We start from the raw sequence: 16,494 nt of genomic DNA, 5'->3' as shown, positions 1-16,494 counted from the left end.
GATGAAGAACTTCTGACCAAGTTGTAAAAGAGAGCCGTGGACGTTCTAAGTTGTAAACAACTGATTTTTTTTTTTTTTTTTTTTTTAAATATAAAAATCTTAGCACAAAAGAAGGAACACACACCGCCACCTTATATTTACATTCATTTATAAAAGAGAAATACAATGGTACTGTAAGGACACATTGTTCTGCACTGTTGAAAATGCTGATAATGAAGATGATCCATATCATGCAAATAGGCCAAAAGAAACACTGGAAGACAAAAATCACAAAACACGCTCCTTTAAAGTCTGAATATGTACTGTGAATTTTTTTTCTCCTGTTAAAAATCAGGAAGAAAAAAACAAAACAGCAGAGATATGCATTAACCAGAAAATGATATGGAAATGGCAAAAGCACACTGCATTACATAAACACATATCCACTAATATGATGGACAAAACAAAAACACAGAAGGCACCTTATAGTTATTATTGGTATCGTTTTGTGGGCCTATCACATTGGTTGTAAAATTGTGAAAAGAAACAACATTTTGTGACACCCTTTGGGATCAATGATAAAGTGCCACTGACAAAAACAAAAAACCAACCAAAAAAAAAAAATTCCACACACTAGAAATTCACTTCTTCAGTCACACAGTCTAAGCCACACCCACACATTTAGTCTATTCAGGAACCAGCAGGAACACACAATAACATTTCACCTGGTAGTGTCTTAGCTAAAACCTCCCTGCAGCATACAGCATTTTCAGATCAGACCTCGCTTTCTAAATTTTACAATATTTCACCTTTTTTTACAAAAGTGAGTGTAAATTTCTCTCTGTGATTTTTCTAAGGAACTCTGCATCTGCTTTTGTGGAGTGCTGTATTTTCACATCAAAGTTGTAAAACTGTGTCAAAGGAAACTGGTGTAAAGTCACTGACATGCAGTGTTGTACCAATCTGCTGCTTAAGACAAAAAAAAAAAAAAAAAGATTAAATGCAACAGCAGGAAAAAGATCATTCAGAATGAAGTCAGTCTTTAAGAGAAGAGCAAGACAAAAACCTTGTACCTACTATGCACTTGTACCTTTTTAAATACAATAAGTAAACACTTAACGTTTCACATTAGTAAACCTACTAATACTACTGTATGGTTCTGAAAATGTTTCAAATGCTACAAATACCATTTTTTTGTTGTTTTTTTTGGTAAAAGATACACAAAATCATTCATAGAATGCCAAGTTACCAAGGCATTGCCACAATTTACAACACCAATGTTTGACTGTTTGACTATGGATATCTATTTCCAAACAATTTTTTTATGTCTTGGAAAACTAAAATGAACATCAAAAAAAAAAAAAAGTTTTCAGGAAGTTGAGCTGTATGTGCCAGAAGCAAACACGCCCGTCTACTTATTCCATCTCTGTCTCACCAGTGCAATCAAACCCCCGTCGCGCTGCTTAGGTTTGCTGTATTTGGCTTTTTTGTACAGAGCAGCCTGCGACTCTAGCTTATTTCAAACAGAGACTGAGTACAGAATGTAGACAAGCTGACTTTTGATATTAAGAGGAGCGGGGAGTTCAGAGATCTTGCGGGTATTCGATTTCCAACTCTTAAAAAACCTAACTATTTATCAAAATATATCCATCTTTTGTGTGTGTGTGTGTGTGTGTGTGTGTGTTTGTGTGCGTGCGTGCGTGCACACTCTGAAAGGAGTGTGGATATGAGAAAATAATCTGTAAACTTTTCTCTTTCACACTGTGCAAACTGCATTGTTTTGAGAAGGAGTAGAAGTGGGGTAAGAATGCAGCTGGTTAAATTTGGCAGCGCAGCAGTTGGAGGGGAGACGACAATTAAGCCCTTTTCAGACACGCTCTCCATTTACGGTAACCTGGCAGCATCGAAATGTGTCGGCTTCACATCTCAATCAGCATCCTGGTCGCTCTTCGGCAATGCCAATCTTACTAGGTCAAGCCTTGAAACATTAGCGCGGGCACGGCACAAGTCTGCATGTGTCCCGTGCTTCATTGTGAGCTGCTCAGCTGACCAGAGGATGCATTAAACTTTCAAAAGCGTGGTTACACTTCTAAAAGCTGACACTGATAATACTGTGTGTCAAACCTCATGCTTGTACTGTAGCCTTCTCTCTCACTGTCAGGGGTATATTTGATTTAAAGCATTAGGAATATTAACTAAATATAATTCCATCGCTTTTACAGACTTTTGAAGCCAGCGATGTTATGCTTTCCATGTCTGAAAGGGGCTTTAGGTGGAGAAAAGGGTGGGAGGGTTGCTGGTTTAGCCTAGCTCTGGAGCAAGATGGGATCCTCTAACTCATGAAAGCCGGGGACGGAGCTGCTCTGGCTCTCCCCAGAATCGGAATCATAGGGTGTGTCTGGTAGCTCCGTGAAGCCCCAAGCTAGCTGGTCATCCTCAAACTCGGAACGCGCCTGCATTGTGATGTCTTCACAATCTTCCTCCTCATTGGAATTAAAGTCCTGAGGGATGTAAAGCATCTCAGGGTAGTTGTGTGACACCAGGTCACTGGTGGTGGCCAGAGACACCTTTCGGAAGGCGATGAGATGCATGTGAGAATACTTGACATATTTGTAGCGCTTGAAGCCCAGCGACTCTACCGCGACACGCCAGCTGCGCATCATGAGGGCGTGGCGGTTTTGGTGAGAAGAGTCAGGCGTGATGATGAGCAGCAGGCCATGCAGCTCCAGCAGCTCATGGGCCTTCTTGCAGCAGATCCAGCGCTGGTATGGCGAGGGGAAGTAGGACAAAAGCAGGGAGAAGACCACCACGTGGAAAAGCTGAGCGGGCAGAGCATCGATGGGGTTATGGAGCTGGCGGAGGAAAGCCTCGACTGCATCACCCGCCAGCTGGAGCGGCTGCTGAAGCTGGAGGTTGAGGAAGTCACACTTGTACACACTCTGAAAAAGCACAAATTTAACACAAATCAGGGTTCAAACTTGATCTATGCCAGCAAACATTTCTACACAGCTCGTTTGTTTTCATGACTTGCAGCTGTTGGGCGTCACTTTTTCTGTGTTCTGCTGATTTTCTTCACGTAGTCTAACCACAGCACTGGCAAAGGACATGACTCATTTCTGGTGTTGTTTTTGCTTTATAACGCAAACACCCAAGTGGGAAACTGTATCCATTTCATGTGAATAAACAAATGGTATAAAAGCACATAGTCAATTAAAATGTAAAACAGAATTAATATGCACTCGTACCTCAACCGCAGGCACTATATCAATACCGACTGTGAGGAACTCGTCAAACTTCAAGAAAGGGTTAAAGCAGCTTCCCACATCAAGAAGGCGCATTTTCCCCAGCTGAGAGATCGAACTGTAGCACAAACAACAACATGCAATGCCTGATGAGTATAATACACAAAATCATATGCATTACACACACTATAAGATAACTCTTTGTAATTGCACAGTCATACATAGTACAATAGTACAATGAAATTGGAAAACTGTCCCACATCGGCACTACGTACAACACGGTAACTTAAGTAATAAAAAGAAGAATCAGTGTATGTTTATTGCACATTATTATTACTATAGAGTGAGGGCAGGTCGTAGCAATTCATTTTTCTTGTTTTTTGGACAAAGACTTTATGATATATATGATATAGAGTGTTATCTGTCATACTCATGACAGATAACACTCTTACTTCATCTTACCTGGGGATGGTGCTGTACGGCTGGGCACTCGTAGATGCTGTACCCACACCCATAGCAAGCGTGGCACTTTTCTGATCCTTCTCTAACACTCTTTTCATTCCACCATCCAAAAAGTACTCTTGACAGACGCTGTGGAAGTGGCATCAAAACACTGCGTTTACAGAAGCTCATTTTACAGGCTCAGATTAGTCCGATTTCACCAGGCTCTATAAAACCTAAAACATGCCCAAAGACCTTCATACCTGCGACACCATTCAATCCGGCCCTCTCCTTCACACTTTTTGATCCAATGGTTGTCAGCAAGATTCTTCATGGCGAGGGCGTACTCACTCAGTGTCTGCTCATCCTCGCAGTGCTCACGCCAGATCTTGTCAAAGTCGCCCACTAAGTGAGAAAATCAAACCCCCCTTAAAAATAAGGTCAGCAATATCCAAAACATGGCAAAAAACAGCTTCAAGTACTTCAAGTCTTACTCTTGTATGACGACAGAAAAACATTCACAACCTACTTGCAAGTTTTGGTTATCCACTAAATCACCAAAACCGGATCTTAGAAAAAAGGGGGGGGGAAAAAACAGCTGAAAAATCTCAGGTCACTGCTGGTACTTCAATATTGCCTATGTCTCACTTGTTTCTGCTTGCACAGAAGCAGAATTGTGCATCTAAAAATAATAAATAAATAAAACAAAACAAACCCACCCTCAAAACAGTCATTTCACAATAAAAGTTATGTCCACAAAATTTTCCATTTGCAGCTGCTCAGACGTTGACAGCCCGTAGCACAAGCAAACATGCCAACAAGGGAAAAATCCCATGACCAGAAGGGAGAAAAGAAAACTATGTCTGATTTGCAGAAATGAAAGGACAACAAGAGGAGTTGGTGGTAAACAGCAGTGCTTTCAAAACATGACCACTGTGATTCCATGCCAAGCCTACCAGATCATGCTTCGCTTATTAACCAATCATGAGATCTGCTCGCAGGATGACTTCTTTATGCTCTTCTAGGCTCCAAAACAAGCAGCTACTCTCTCCAGTGCTGAGGTCTTATTCAAACCACAAATTAATCCAAGCTCATTTTAAATACACTACCAGGGTTATGCAGTGTTTTATGGTGGTAAAGTAGGGCAGCGCATACACAAATAACACCAAGACTTGACATTTTAATATGCCTGCATTTTACTACGACACTATTTTAACTATTCAAAAAAAAAAAACTTTCCAGGATTTCTTTCATATTTCTGAGCAGTGAAATGGCCAACTGTATAATTTTGATTCAGAGCCGTTCAAATGAAACAAACTAGCCATGCATTCAAGCAGGAGATTAATTCATATTCTTAGTTTATACTGGAAGAAGAAAATATAAAGAAATCTTGCAAACCGTTGTGTCCTGGCCATTGACTCATCCAAAGATTTATTTCCTCTAGATATTTTAAATTTACCTCTTGTGCACTCCTCCCACATGGATTCCCTCACTATGCACAGCACAACGTCATCACCAGAACAAATCCTAGCTTCTGTAGGATTTGTAGTTAAATTTAAAATTCAGAGGACGTTAAAAAATACATCTTTCATCAATATATCTTTCAACTGCTAACTCAAACATGGAGTTAACCGCACTGATTGGGCTGTAAAATAAGACAACAGATGCTACGTATGCATGCTGATGAGCTGAGATCAGGGTTTTCCAAACTTCCTTTTTTTTTTTTTTTTAAATTGAAGCAAGACAGATGGTTGGATGCTTATGAACTGATACAGTGATTGCAACTAAAAGATCCATTACCTCCTCCCATTTCATCTACTTGAACACAAACATCAGAGCATGTGGTTGCATTGTGTTTTGCATAAAAAGGGCCAATAATGATTTGGTCATTTTATTTGTATGTTGTTTCAAGGCTTGCCAAACAAAGAGACATTAATACCCACCAAATTAACAAATCAAAGAAATCACAGTAATCAGACACTTTGTTGCTTCTTTAATCATCCCCAAATTGCAAATTGCCTGAAATAAAACTCATTAGAGTGGTAAACAAAGAGACAGTGTTTTCCCTTGTGACCAAAATGAGAATATTTATCAAAAAATAAAAAAGGAGAAGACTCATGCTTGTCTCTCATATGTAGTGGCCCCAATAATTTAAAGAAAGTGAATGATTCACCTTCCACAAACTTGCACAAACTTCCTTCTTTACATGACGCGTGTGCAAAGAAACAGCAGGAAGCAACAGCCACAGACAGGATTTAACCTGCTGTGTCGTCTTTGTGGTTTTTCTCCTGGCAAAAAGTAAGACGAGGTTCTTTTCCCCCAATCTCAGCTCCACAGTTGAAGATCTCCTTTGGCTCTTTTATCCTTCAAGACACAGTTAAACCTCCACTAGAAAGGGGGGGGGGAGTTCTGGCCTATCCCAATGTGCCTTTTAATTAAATTATTTTCGCTGTCTGGCTCTGAACGGTAGCAAATCTCAGAAACAACACTAATTAGGTTGTATAAGTTGCGGCAACTGTTTGCTCAGTCTACAGAGTTATCTTTTATTGACAACCGGGAGCCAATCGGAAGTTACTCTTTTTCTTTCACCAGTCAAATGTCACATGTGTGTTGACTAGGTTTGAGAGCGAGAGATAAGATGTTGTTTGCAGAAGAGCCTTGTGTAAGCTGCCACAATTTATTTCTAAGGAGCTTTAATCAAGGCCTCGTTTGCTTGGTGCAACCCGCTGCTGTCGACAGGAGTCTGCCACCACAACAGCTAATCAGAAGTAAAAAAAAAACAAAAAAACAACTTACAAATCCGTGATTACCGGATTAACCGCTAACTTTTTAACGTTACTTCAACATTTGTGAGATAACTAACAGTATCAGCCCATAGGCTGCAGGGCCACAGAGAAACAGAGGGGCCCACTGAGGCTGCTTACCCTCCCTGTATTTCCTACGCAGTTTTCTGTGGACGTTTTTGACGACTCCCGACAGTTTCTCCTGCTCCTTCTTGCACGGTGCTTCACTTGGAATTGGCACGTAGAATAGCTCCGACTGGTTTTCCGTCTCCCCGGTCTCGACATTGTCCCTGGGGTCCATAGCACCGCACCACCGACGTTACCCTCCGCCAGTCGTTTCCCCTTTTCCAGGCTGCAACCCGACCGGCGAACCGGCGCACGAGCCAACAACAGGGAAGCCGATTGGCTACCTGGAGCATACACGCGTCATAAACTGACAGCGCGTCGTCCAATCACAGGCGTGGAAGCATTCTTGAGCTGGCGTGCGTGCTGCGAAGCGTTCAAGTGCATTTGGAAATCTGTAAATTGCTGAAAAATCGTAAACAACACATCAGACAGTGTTGTTTTGTGTTTTGCAAAAGTTTTTATCTACAAAAGAAAACTAAACTTTGTTTTTTTTAGCCAACTGATTTATTCGTTTAAACCCTAAAACTATTCAAAGATAGTATATTACAAAAAATGTATGTTCTTAGACAATATCCCACTGAACTGAATAACTTTTTGTGTGTTTTTGTCATTGTTTGCTTTCTTTTATTAGTTCTCCAATTAAAATATTGGACATGTGTTGAAGAAACTACTGGAAGCCCTTCCTGTAAAATAAATTTGCTAGCATTATGTATACAAACCTTGTTCTGAAAAAGTTGGGACACTGCATATTATGCAAAATGACATCAACGTCATCATTATCACAATACAGTGTCACCAACAGGTGATGAGACTCTGGAGAAATCTCTGTGTGCAAGGGAAGAGGCTGAAAATCAAAACTGGATGCTCTATGGCAGCACTGTCATGTAAATCATTGCACAAGCTCAGGAGCACTTCCAGAAATATCTCACTGTGAACATAGTTCAACGTGCCATCCTTATATATCATTTCCCTTCTTTGCATGAAGCCAAACGATTTTTATATTATAACAGACCCATATATAGGATCTAGTCCCCCGCCTCCAACCCCCATCATGATTTAAGACAGGGTGACTGGAGAGGATGTTCTGTCCTGTTAAATGGGATAGTGTAAGAAGGATCATTTCTAAAGCTGTACAGATATTAAACCTTTGAAAAGATGATGCAATGTTTTCTAAAATAGGCTAAGAATTTGAAAACCCACAAGTGATGCCAATCCATGGTTATTGTTTCTGGAAATTGGCTTGGAAAATCCTGATGGAGAGCATTATAGTCTGAGATGGTAATTTGACTCTGGCTAATGAAAACAATCTGACACTGTCTGAACAACAGGGGAAAAAGTTAAATACCATATATGTCAATGCTGTTTGCAGGACAACATCTATTATTAACTGCATGTTCAGTCATTTCAGAATATGAGGTAATGCCTTACGGTGGACACTGTGTAACCCCAATGAAAATAAAATAGTCACTAAATCCACATTGGTAGTGGACTTATTACATCTGTGTTCAGCAGAACCATGTCCACATGGACTCGAGGTAATAACAAATATTAGAAATCTACAGTTTTATCACAGGGACTACATTCTACAACATGAATAAAATTTTAGATGCCTTCCTGTTGTGTGTGGCTGATCATGTCCGTCCCTTTATGACCACAGTATTCCTATTTTCCAGTGGACGCTTCCAGCAGGATAATAGAGCTCAAAGCTCAAATAATTATAAACCAGCTTCTTGAACATGACAGTGAGTTCACTGACCTCAGATGGCGTCCACAGTTACCAGATCTATGTCCAATAGAGCGTGCAACAGAATATTCACATCATAGATATGCAGCCAACAAATCCACACTAACTGTGTGACGCTATGTTAATAGGGACCAAACTATCTGAGCAGTGTTTCCAGCACCTTGTTGAATCTGTGAATTGAGGCAGCTCTGAAGGGATAAGGGGAGTCCAACCTGATTTTAGTACAGTGTACTTTATGAAGTGTCTGGAGAGGGTGTCTATTTATTTGCAGTTTAAACACAGATTTCATGTGAAGTGAGGACAGCTGTAGCTTTATTTAAACTTTTGTTGTAGTTATAAATTCTTAAACCCTCTGACAGTGAAGTATTTCTCTCTCCCAAAATATCACACATCACATGGTGGCTAAGGCACTGTTTATTTAGCTGGAGATATGCTTATTAGATGTATTGTGGAACCCGAGACATGTACTAATATTTTGGTGGAGGAAAAAATGGCCCTATGAGTTACAATTTATTAAATTGCGTCTCATCTCGGTTTAAATGATTTTTATTGTATCAATTTGATTTCCCTTTGCTTCTAAAGCAATTCTATGCTTCATAAAGTGTGGCTCACACAATACACAATAGAAATATATATATATATATATAAAATTTTTAATGCTAGTATTTCTAATGAAACGAACTTTTAAAAATGCATTATCCCCATTCTCACGGCACATTTGATTTATCATTGTATCCAAGTAAAAACACCTAAAAAGAGGTCAGATAGGCACCTGTTAGTCTGACAAAGACGACAGTTGCCTGACTATCTTTCACTTTGTAAAAGTTATTAAACAATCCAAGAGGTATAGGGTTTAGTCAACATGTCAGCCAAGCTAATAAAACTGCATTGCTATTGCTCTAAAGGGTTTACTTCTGAGAGAAACACCTTTTTAGGTCAACTAACTGGGTAGTTTCATGGCTGCAAACTAAACAAAGTCAGTGAGCTTCCAGACAAAAGACAGCATTACAACGTGTTTCACATGATACCTCGGAACCATCCTGTCTTTATTTAGAAACACTTCAAATCAAAAAGAAGCCCCTGTTTATACCTTTTGTGTGTCCGGCTTATAAATGTTATGGTGTTTCTTTTTAAAAGGGAACGCTAATCCTTTTTTCCCTGAAGTCATACAGCAGCTGTGTTCAGCTTGCACAGCTAAAAGTCAAAGTTGAAAACAAAAGTTATGGGTCCAAGTGACTTGATTTCTATCTGGGTTTATTCATTCATCCCAGGAACTTCAATGACCCCACTCAAACCATTGGGGTGAGTGTGACCTGGCCAAAGAAGATACTAAACGCTGAGTGCGTTCACTGGACTGTAAATGTTAGTTAAAAAGCACTTAGATGCAGGAAAAAAGTGATGTAACTCAGTATCATGTGTGTGTGTGAATGGGTGTGGCATACGGTGTTTTGATAGCTTGAGCAGAAAAGCACCATTTAAGAACCATTTACCTCACCTCAGGTGACCTCAGTCGGTCACATGATGGATTGGGGAAAGGTCTCGTAGTGGTTTCAGCCCTTAATCCCTGGTAACAGTAATGACTCATACCTTTTACCAGAGTCTAAATACTTGGACCCTCTACCATTTTTTAGAACCGAAGAAGCCTCTTGGATGATTAGAAAAACATCATCACAAACCCAAAGAAATCCAATTTCCTTCCTTTCCTTAGTCTCTCAAGACTACCCTGACCTGGATGAACCTGCACATGGATACTGATTTTAGGGCTACACCTAAAAACAAAAAACATGCGCATGACATCTACACTAAAAAATAAATGTAGTATACCAGAAAAATATTTCATTTTTTTAAAGCATGATCGAAAAATTAAAATTAAAATTAAACATTCTCATTAGCTTCAGTGAGTAGTGTATTTCACCTTGAAAAAGCTGCAGAACTGATCAATGTAATCATTGTAATGTAGGTTTTATGTACAGTGAAGCATTGAGAATAATGACTTATGACAGCAAATGTGTGTGATATCTGCCTAACTGTGTCTTCTTGAGCTTAATTTGGACTTCTGCTGGAAATCTACTTCCTAACTCACGATGTAACCGGAAGCCCCTTTTCCCCCTACGCCACATCCATCCACGCTGTTCGAGTCGATGCTGCGACACCCCGACATGTAGTTACATTTCGGTGGGCTTGCAGCAGGTTGCGCGGAAGGTTATGGTGCAGGGTTAAAGGAGTTTACAGTATAAGTAACAGCATAGATCTCCTGCAAAAATCAGTCTAAATCATGCATTAGTCATCACTGGAAGAAGAATTGGGTATCACATCAGTACCATGTACACTCTGAAAACCTTTAAAATCAAACATATTGTTTTTTTTATTATTATTATTACATTTTAATTCAGCCCATTGTGTTGTCATTTTTAACTGGTTACTTCTCTTCTCGGCAGCAGAGCCAAACCAGAGATATCAAGTAGAGGCCCAAACAGGCAAAAAAGTCATAATGGTATGTCACAACTAAAAACACCACCAGCAGGGTTGCATATAGCAGTGATTTTGCAATATTGCTACAGGAAAACGTGTCTGTCCAGGACAAAACACTCTGACCCATGCGCTCCTCTGCAGGGGAAACAGCGGCATTGCTGTCTTCAAGCTTCTCCTGAAGGCAACTGAGGTGTTGTTCTTCATCGTGATATTCAGTGATGGGCGGCATAGTGGCAGACAGCAGTTTGGTTCTGCTTAGACGGGGCCTTTTGCTCACAGTGCTCTTGTCTTCGTGGGACCATCCTCCTGTGCCGACGGCCCTCAGGCAGTGCATGTACAGCTCCACCTCATCGCCCGAGTCCGACTCTGCCGAAGCGCTGTCCTGGCTTGTTTGATCACTTTCAGGTTCATCCGTTAAAGCGCCCCCCTCTGCAGAAGCACAACCATTTCCATCTTCTGACTGAGCTTTTGTGGTGTGAAGACATTGTTTTTCAGTTTGAATGTGTGCACTTTGCTCTTCTCCTATATTTTCTTTCACTGGTACGCTCTCGTCGCCACCCTTCAGCCCACTGTGCACCAGAGCAGATAAAACCTCTCCATCCTTGCTTCCTGTAATTTCTAACTTCTCTTCCAAACACAGTTCTGGATCTTTTTGTTCCTGTTTCGCCACACGTGAATGTGATTCTACAAGCTCCGCCTCTGCTGCTCTGTAATTTAGGAATTCGTAACGTGGATCCAGCTCCTCTCCGTTTCCCTCCTTTGGTTCTTTCTCCCGCTCTGCTCTGCCTTCACCTTCCTTATTCACGTTTATTTTCCCATCTCCCTTTATCTCCTCGTTTTCTTGGATGTGTGCCCATTCAATACTGACCTCTTTTCCTGCAAAGTGTTTTTTTGTGTGCAGCTCTGTCTCTACTGGTCCCTCTGTTTCTTGTACTTGGTTCTCCTCAGTTAATTCTTCCCTTCCACCTGTTTTGTTCATCTTTATGACTTGAGCACATTCTACCTCAGTACTGGCACCATCTTCTCCAGCGATAGCCTCTCCGATTGTTTCGCTGTCCTCTTCTACTCCTGTCACTGCCCTCGCCTTGACAAATTCCTCATTTGCAATTTCTTTTTCTCTTACTTCACAGACGCCCGGATTTAAATATACTATCTCCCTTTCTTCTTCGTGTATTAAAATGTTGTTTTCTTCTTCTTTAACCATCATTTCCCAGTCCTTCACTTCAGTGATTTCTCCTAAACAGAGAGCCTCCTCCTTAGCTTTGATTTTGCAATGCTCTGTTTTTTCCTGTGTCTCTGTAGTCACACATTCAGCCAACTCCCCTGTTACCTCAGTTTCACCAGAGGATTTTGATTCATCTTTGAGTGAGCCGTGTGTCATTTTACTGCCTTCTCCCATGTTGTTAGTTTCTCCTCGAGCTTCCAGAAGTGTCTCGGGTGTTGTGAAATCTGATTTCTCCACAAGTTTGCAGTCAGGAACAGTTGCTTTTGTAACTGAATTGTCATTGTGGTGCAAATTCAACTTATGCAAGTCTTCACATGGTTTAACCTCACTAAAAGATGCGTTACCAGGACACAGAGCTTTGATTAACTCACATTCATGGCATTTTTCTTCTAAGTCGGCGCTCTGTTGGTCAGGTTCTTCATTAACATGTCCCAGCAGGTCCCCAGAGCTTTCAAGTTTTACAAATGATGTTTGCGGACTGGTCCTGACTTCATGTGTATCGCTTTTTGCGTGCGTTTCATCCAGATTAGTTTTATCATGTGTACATGGATTCCCTGGGAGTGGACACTGTGTTGTTTCTGCTGTAATTTGGCCTTGGGGGTCATGTGTTACACTGTCTTCCTGTGCTTCTCCCCAGGGATATAAACTCTCAGCCGGTATTTGTGGATTCAACAAATCTGCTTGCGATAAAATGTTTACAGTCTCAGGACAGCTTAATGTGTCTTCTAAACAAGTTTGTGAACCCTTAAGTGTGCTTGTGCATCTCCCGTCTGTATTTTCAGTCCCAGCCAGAACCTGCAGAGTCTCTGCATTTAATGTCAGACTTAAACTTGCTTCTTCTTCTTCTTCTTCTTCTTCTTCTTCTTCTTCTTCAACACGATTATTGCATGGTGCTATGTCTGTGCATTCCTGGTTTGATTTCTGGTTATTAATCACATTTCGAAGTGCTTTACTATTGTTACTTTTAATATCTGTTGAAACAGTGCAACTAATCTGTCTCATGCCAGTGTGAGGATGTAAGCCTCCAATATTCAGTGTAGCCCGTGCAGGATTTTCCCAGCCAGCTCCTCTCTGACTTTCACTTCCCACTCTGCCAAACACCTGGTGATACAGCGGAGCCACCACAGTGCCAAATGTGAAGCTGCTGGTCTGGCCAACAAGACTTTCATTTCTCACTGCTGTTCTGCTAATGTATTCATGACCCATGTCTGCCTCCTGACTACTGTCCTGAGATTTGGTATGTTGCTGTTCTGCTTGAGCAAAATTATCAAACAGGTCATCTTGGATGTCCGTGGCACTCTCACCTTCTGCTAATGTGACTGAGGCAGCCAAAGCAATGCTCTCAGATTTCTCTGGCTCGTTCTCAGACGTTCGGTCAAGTGCTGGTGACAAAACATGTGAAACACTGAGGAGGGGTTTGCTGCACTTTGCTTGGGAACCTTCTGGTTTGCGGTTGCTCTCAGCAAACAGTTGCACATCTGTATGGCTTTCCTTTGGGGTTTCTTCTCGAGCTGCCTGTGGTACCCCTGGAGGTGATTCGTCTCTATCTGCGTTGTTGGCGTCTCCGTTTCTTTGAGCAAAGTAGTCCCTCACCCGGGCCATCCGTGCAGCCTTTCTGCAACTCCTTTGGCTGTCGTTTACTCCGCTCTCAATCTGTCCACCAACACAGATAGATTCATTTCAACAACATGCCCCTTAAAGAAAACCAAGTGAGGTAAAATTTAAAGCTGCGTTTCTCACAACAAGAAGACATTAAAAAAAAAACAAAGTATGCCTGACTAAATGTAATTGAAACTGTGAGAAAGCACAAACTGCAAGTATCACTTCTTATTTATTTTTTTTAGGTGCACAGCACATTATGTTATACTGGTGGTACCCAACTCCAGTTATGTGACCCTCTCTGAAAAAGTGCACCAGGGTCATGTTAAGCTCTCTGCTCCTCCTGCACCTCACAGTCATACCGATCCTTTAAATGCCTTTACACTGCTAATAATACATCATATATGTAGAAAACTTAACGCAGGGATGTCAAACTCATCTTACATTATGGCCCACTTCAGTGTTTCGTGGGCCGGACCAGTGAACTACATGTTTAATCCCTGAGATATTATTAAAAAAAAGGTACAATATTAATAATACATCTCATTTTTTTCTACATGATAAAGAAACGTTGCTGTAAAATGAAAAGAATCTGTCAGCACTACTCTTTGGGTTGTAACGAATGTTCAGAATTACAATAAAAGGATAGGAGTCTTTGCTGGGCCGATTGTGGCCCCTGGGACTTATGTTTGACACCCCTGCTTTACAACATTTTGCATGTGAGGATTTACAATGTCAGGAGGACAGAATTGGAACTGTTGCGTCATCAGTCGTATCGGCAACATTTTTTTTCCACTCACCAGTAATTTCTGTCCATGTTCCTCTGACATTCCTGACTGATCATTCTTAGATTTCAAAGTGTCACCCTCTAGTCCACTGTTGGACACATCTGGAGACAAGAAACATTTTATCTATGATCCTGCTGGGCTATCAAAGCAGTTTTCTTCAATTTCAGGTCATTTCTTCATTTCACAGTGGGGAAAAGGAAAATTTTCACCTGCTGCAATATTTCCCTGTGTTGACGACTCCTTTCCTGAACTGTTTTCCACGCTGGAGTTCGAACTGTAATAAGTTAATTAATTAAAAATGCGATCAGTCAGGGTTAATTCGCTTTTCTTTTTCACGTAGCTTCAGGTGATTATCGTCAATCAACAAACCACGTAAGGTGACAGTGCTGAGATACACAAATTGTTTTGATTAAAAAGTGTTAAATTGTTAAAAACTTGTAAGTATTTATATGTGTGAGATGTGAAATTGTGTATTTTCTAACTGTGACTGTTGTCCATTTCACAAAGTCTAGATTGGTTATAATGTAAAAAAAAAAGAAAGAAAAGAAGAAGAAGCATATTTCTTCTATATATATGAGTTATTCAAATTATAGACCTCACATAGTCATCACCAAAAAAACTTAAGTTACAAAACTAACTAGCAAAGGACATTTTTAATGAATAGTCGATATTTAATTCAAGGCAGGAAATGGCCTTTACAATCTTCCATAACAAGCATAATGGACATTCCCCTGACCATGCACAATTCCTATAATTAAATAAACCTAAAAAATGTGCCTAAAAATGTTTTATGAAATCACTTTGTATTCTCACCTGGCTGTCTTGAGGCAGCTTTTCTTGTTCACTTTTTCCTTCTGTGGCTGATCGTTTTCCTTTGTTCTGCGGAAACATGACAGGACGTAGTTCTTGTTGGCGTTGTTGGCCCAGAACGTCCCCACAGGTGTTTCATACCGCAGACAAAAGTCAACTCTGGCCCCCTCGTCCCGAAATGGAGGCCACAAAGTGAGCGTGAATGAGAAACAGTCCGTCAGCCCATCGCTGGAACCAGGGATGTACTCAGCCAGGAGGTCAAAGTGGCTGGACCAGCAGTCCAAAGTTGTTCGAACATATATCGCCTTAGTGAAGGAGATGTTGAGGACGCGCACCACCCCTTTTACTATTGTGGTCCCTGGAAGTAACTCAATTTTTTCCAGCTCTACTTTCTGCTCCTGGACCTTGGTCAGTAGCTCCTCGGTTAATAACGGGAGGGAAAAATTAAGAGGTGAAAGAATGTATTCATCTTCATCATTGCCTTCCCCATCAGATGTGTCGTATCCTGGCAGTTTGGGCACGTCCCACGTGTCGAACTCCTTCACTTGAACCAAATTGAGGCCTTTGGCATCTGCGAAGGAAACTCTCCTGGAGCCACACATGGGAGGCTCAGGCTCCGAGTCCTCATCAGACACAGAGCTCTTTCTCCGTGGGAGAGGAGAGGATTTTGGCCTGATGCCGATGACCACCTCGCCCTCATCATCGTCCACGTCCCAGGAGCTGAGGACTGGGACTCCTAAGAAGTTACAGGCCCCAGACCCTCTTGGCTGCCCCCAAAAATCCATGAAGCTCTCTGTGAGAGACTCAGCGTGAAAATGAACTGCGCTGCTTCTGGCAACTGACATTCATGCTCTGACTTAACAGATGGAGTCAAATTACAGATGACATTGTTGCGAGGGCCAACACTATAAATAGGCCAGAAGGGACTTAAACTATGTGCAGTAGTCTAAGTCTTCTCCTGAAGAGAATGAATGACCCAGTGCCGTATTTGTTTTTTTGTTTTTTGAGGGCTTGTATGACCTAATCTAAACTATAAGTTGATAATCATCTAAGTTTCTTATTACAAAACCACCCCAAAGTCTAAATATTTTGTGGACATCTTTGTAGAATCCATGAACCCCAAGGGAGTTATAATGTTATTTTTACAGCCACATGGGATTTACCATGGAAACTATTTATGTTTTGTTACTTCTGGCCCACAACGGGCTCCATTGCACTTGCATCCTGTTTAAAATCATTTCAAATCTGTGAATATCTGATAATTTAATAGCTGTGAAAGTCTCAA

General features: G+C 41.0%; 2 protein-coding genes across 2 annotated transcripts; both read right to left on the bottom strand.

The window, feature by feature from the left end:
• Nucleotides 1–131: 131 nt before the first annotated feature.
• Nucleotides 132–6,844, bottom strand: bmt2 (base methyltransferase of 25S rRNA 2 homolog). The gene is made up of 5 exons (XM_005927852.3): nucleotides 6,587–6,844; nucleotides 3,926–4,067; nucleotides 3,684–3,812; nucleotides 3,225–3,339; nucleotides 132–2,918 (listed from the first exon to the last, which is right to left on the bottom strand). Exons 1-5 carry the CDS (start codon nucleotides 6,744–6,746, stop codon nucleotides 2,286–2,288), a joined length of 1,179 nt encoding a protein of 392 aa, XP_005927914.1. The 5' UTR covers nucleotides 6,747–6,844; the 3' UTR covers nucleotides 132–2,285.
• A 96-nt stretch (nucleotides 6,845–6,940) lies between these two features.
• ppp1r3ab (protein phosphatase 1, regulatory subunit 3Ab) lies at nucleotides 6,941–16,050 on the bottom strand. Its single transcript, XM_005927868.3, has 4 exons — nucleotides 15,213–16,050; nucleotides 14,609–14,673; nucleotides 14,412–14,500; nucleotides 6,941–13,665 (listed from the first exon to the last, which is right to left on the bottom strand). The coding sequence occupies exons 1-4, from the start codon at nucleotides 15,992–15,994 to the stop codon at nucleotides 10,735–10,737; spliced, it is 3,867 nt and encodes a 1,288-aa protein (XP_005927930.2). The 5' UTR covers nucleotides 15,995–16,050; the 3' UTR covers nucleotides 6,941–10,734.
• Between the last annotated feature and the right edge of the window lie 444 nt (nucleotides 16,051–16,494).

The sequence above is a fragment of the Haplochromis burtoni genome, unplaced genomic scaffold (assembly GCF_018398535.1).
Source record: "Haplochromis burtoni strain Fernald_Lab_line unplaced genomic scaffold, NCSU_Asbu1 Contig_104, whole genome shotgun sequence".
Lineage (NCBI taxonomy): Eukaryota > Metazoa > Chordata > Actinopteri > Cichliformes > Cichlidae > Haplochromis > Haplochromis burtoni.
Note: the sequence above shows the minus strand (reverse complement) of the source record. Positions and strands in the feature narration are given on the sequence as shown.

Excerpts from the sequence above, each read along its gene's own strand:
- bmt2 (XM_005927852.3), bottom strand. The coding sequence starts at position 6,746 with ATGGACCCCAGGGACAATGTCGAGACCGGGGAGACGGAAAACCAGTCG. Across the intron at positions 4,068-6,586 it reads GCGTAGGAAATACAGGGAGG|TGGGCGACTTTGACAAGATC; the intron begins GTAAGCAGCCTC and ends TTTCTCACTTAG. Across the intron at positions 3,813-3,925 it reads CGGATTGAATGGTGTCGCAG|CGTCTGTCAAGAGTACTTTT; the intron begins GTATGAAGGTCT and ends CCACTTCCACAG.
- ppp1r3ab (XM_005927868.3), bottom strand. The coding sequence starts at position 15,994 with ATGGATTTTTGGGGGCAGCCAAGAGGGTCTGGGGCCTGTAACTTCTTA. Across the intron at positions 14,674-15,212 it reads AGCTGCCTCAAGACAGCCAG|TTCGAACTCCAGCGTGGAAA; the intron begins GTGAGAATACAA and ends AACTTATTACAG. Across the intron at positions 14,501-14,608 it reads ACAGGGAAATATTGCAGCAG|ATGTGTCCAACAGTGGACTA; the intron begins GTGAAAATTTTC and ends TCTTGTCTCCAG.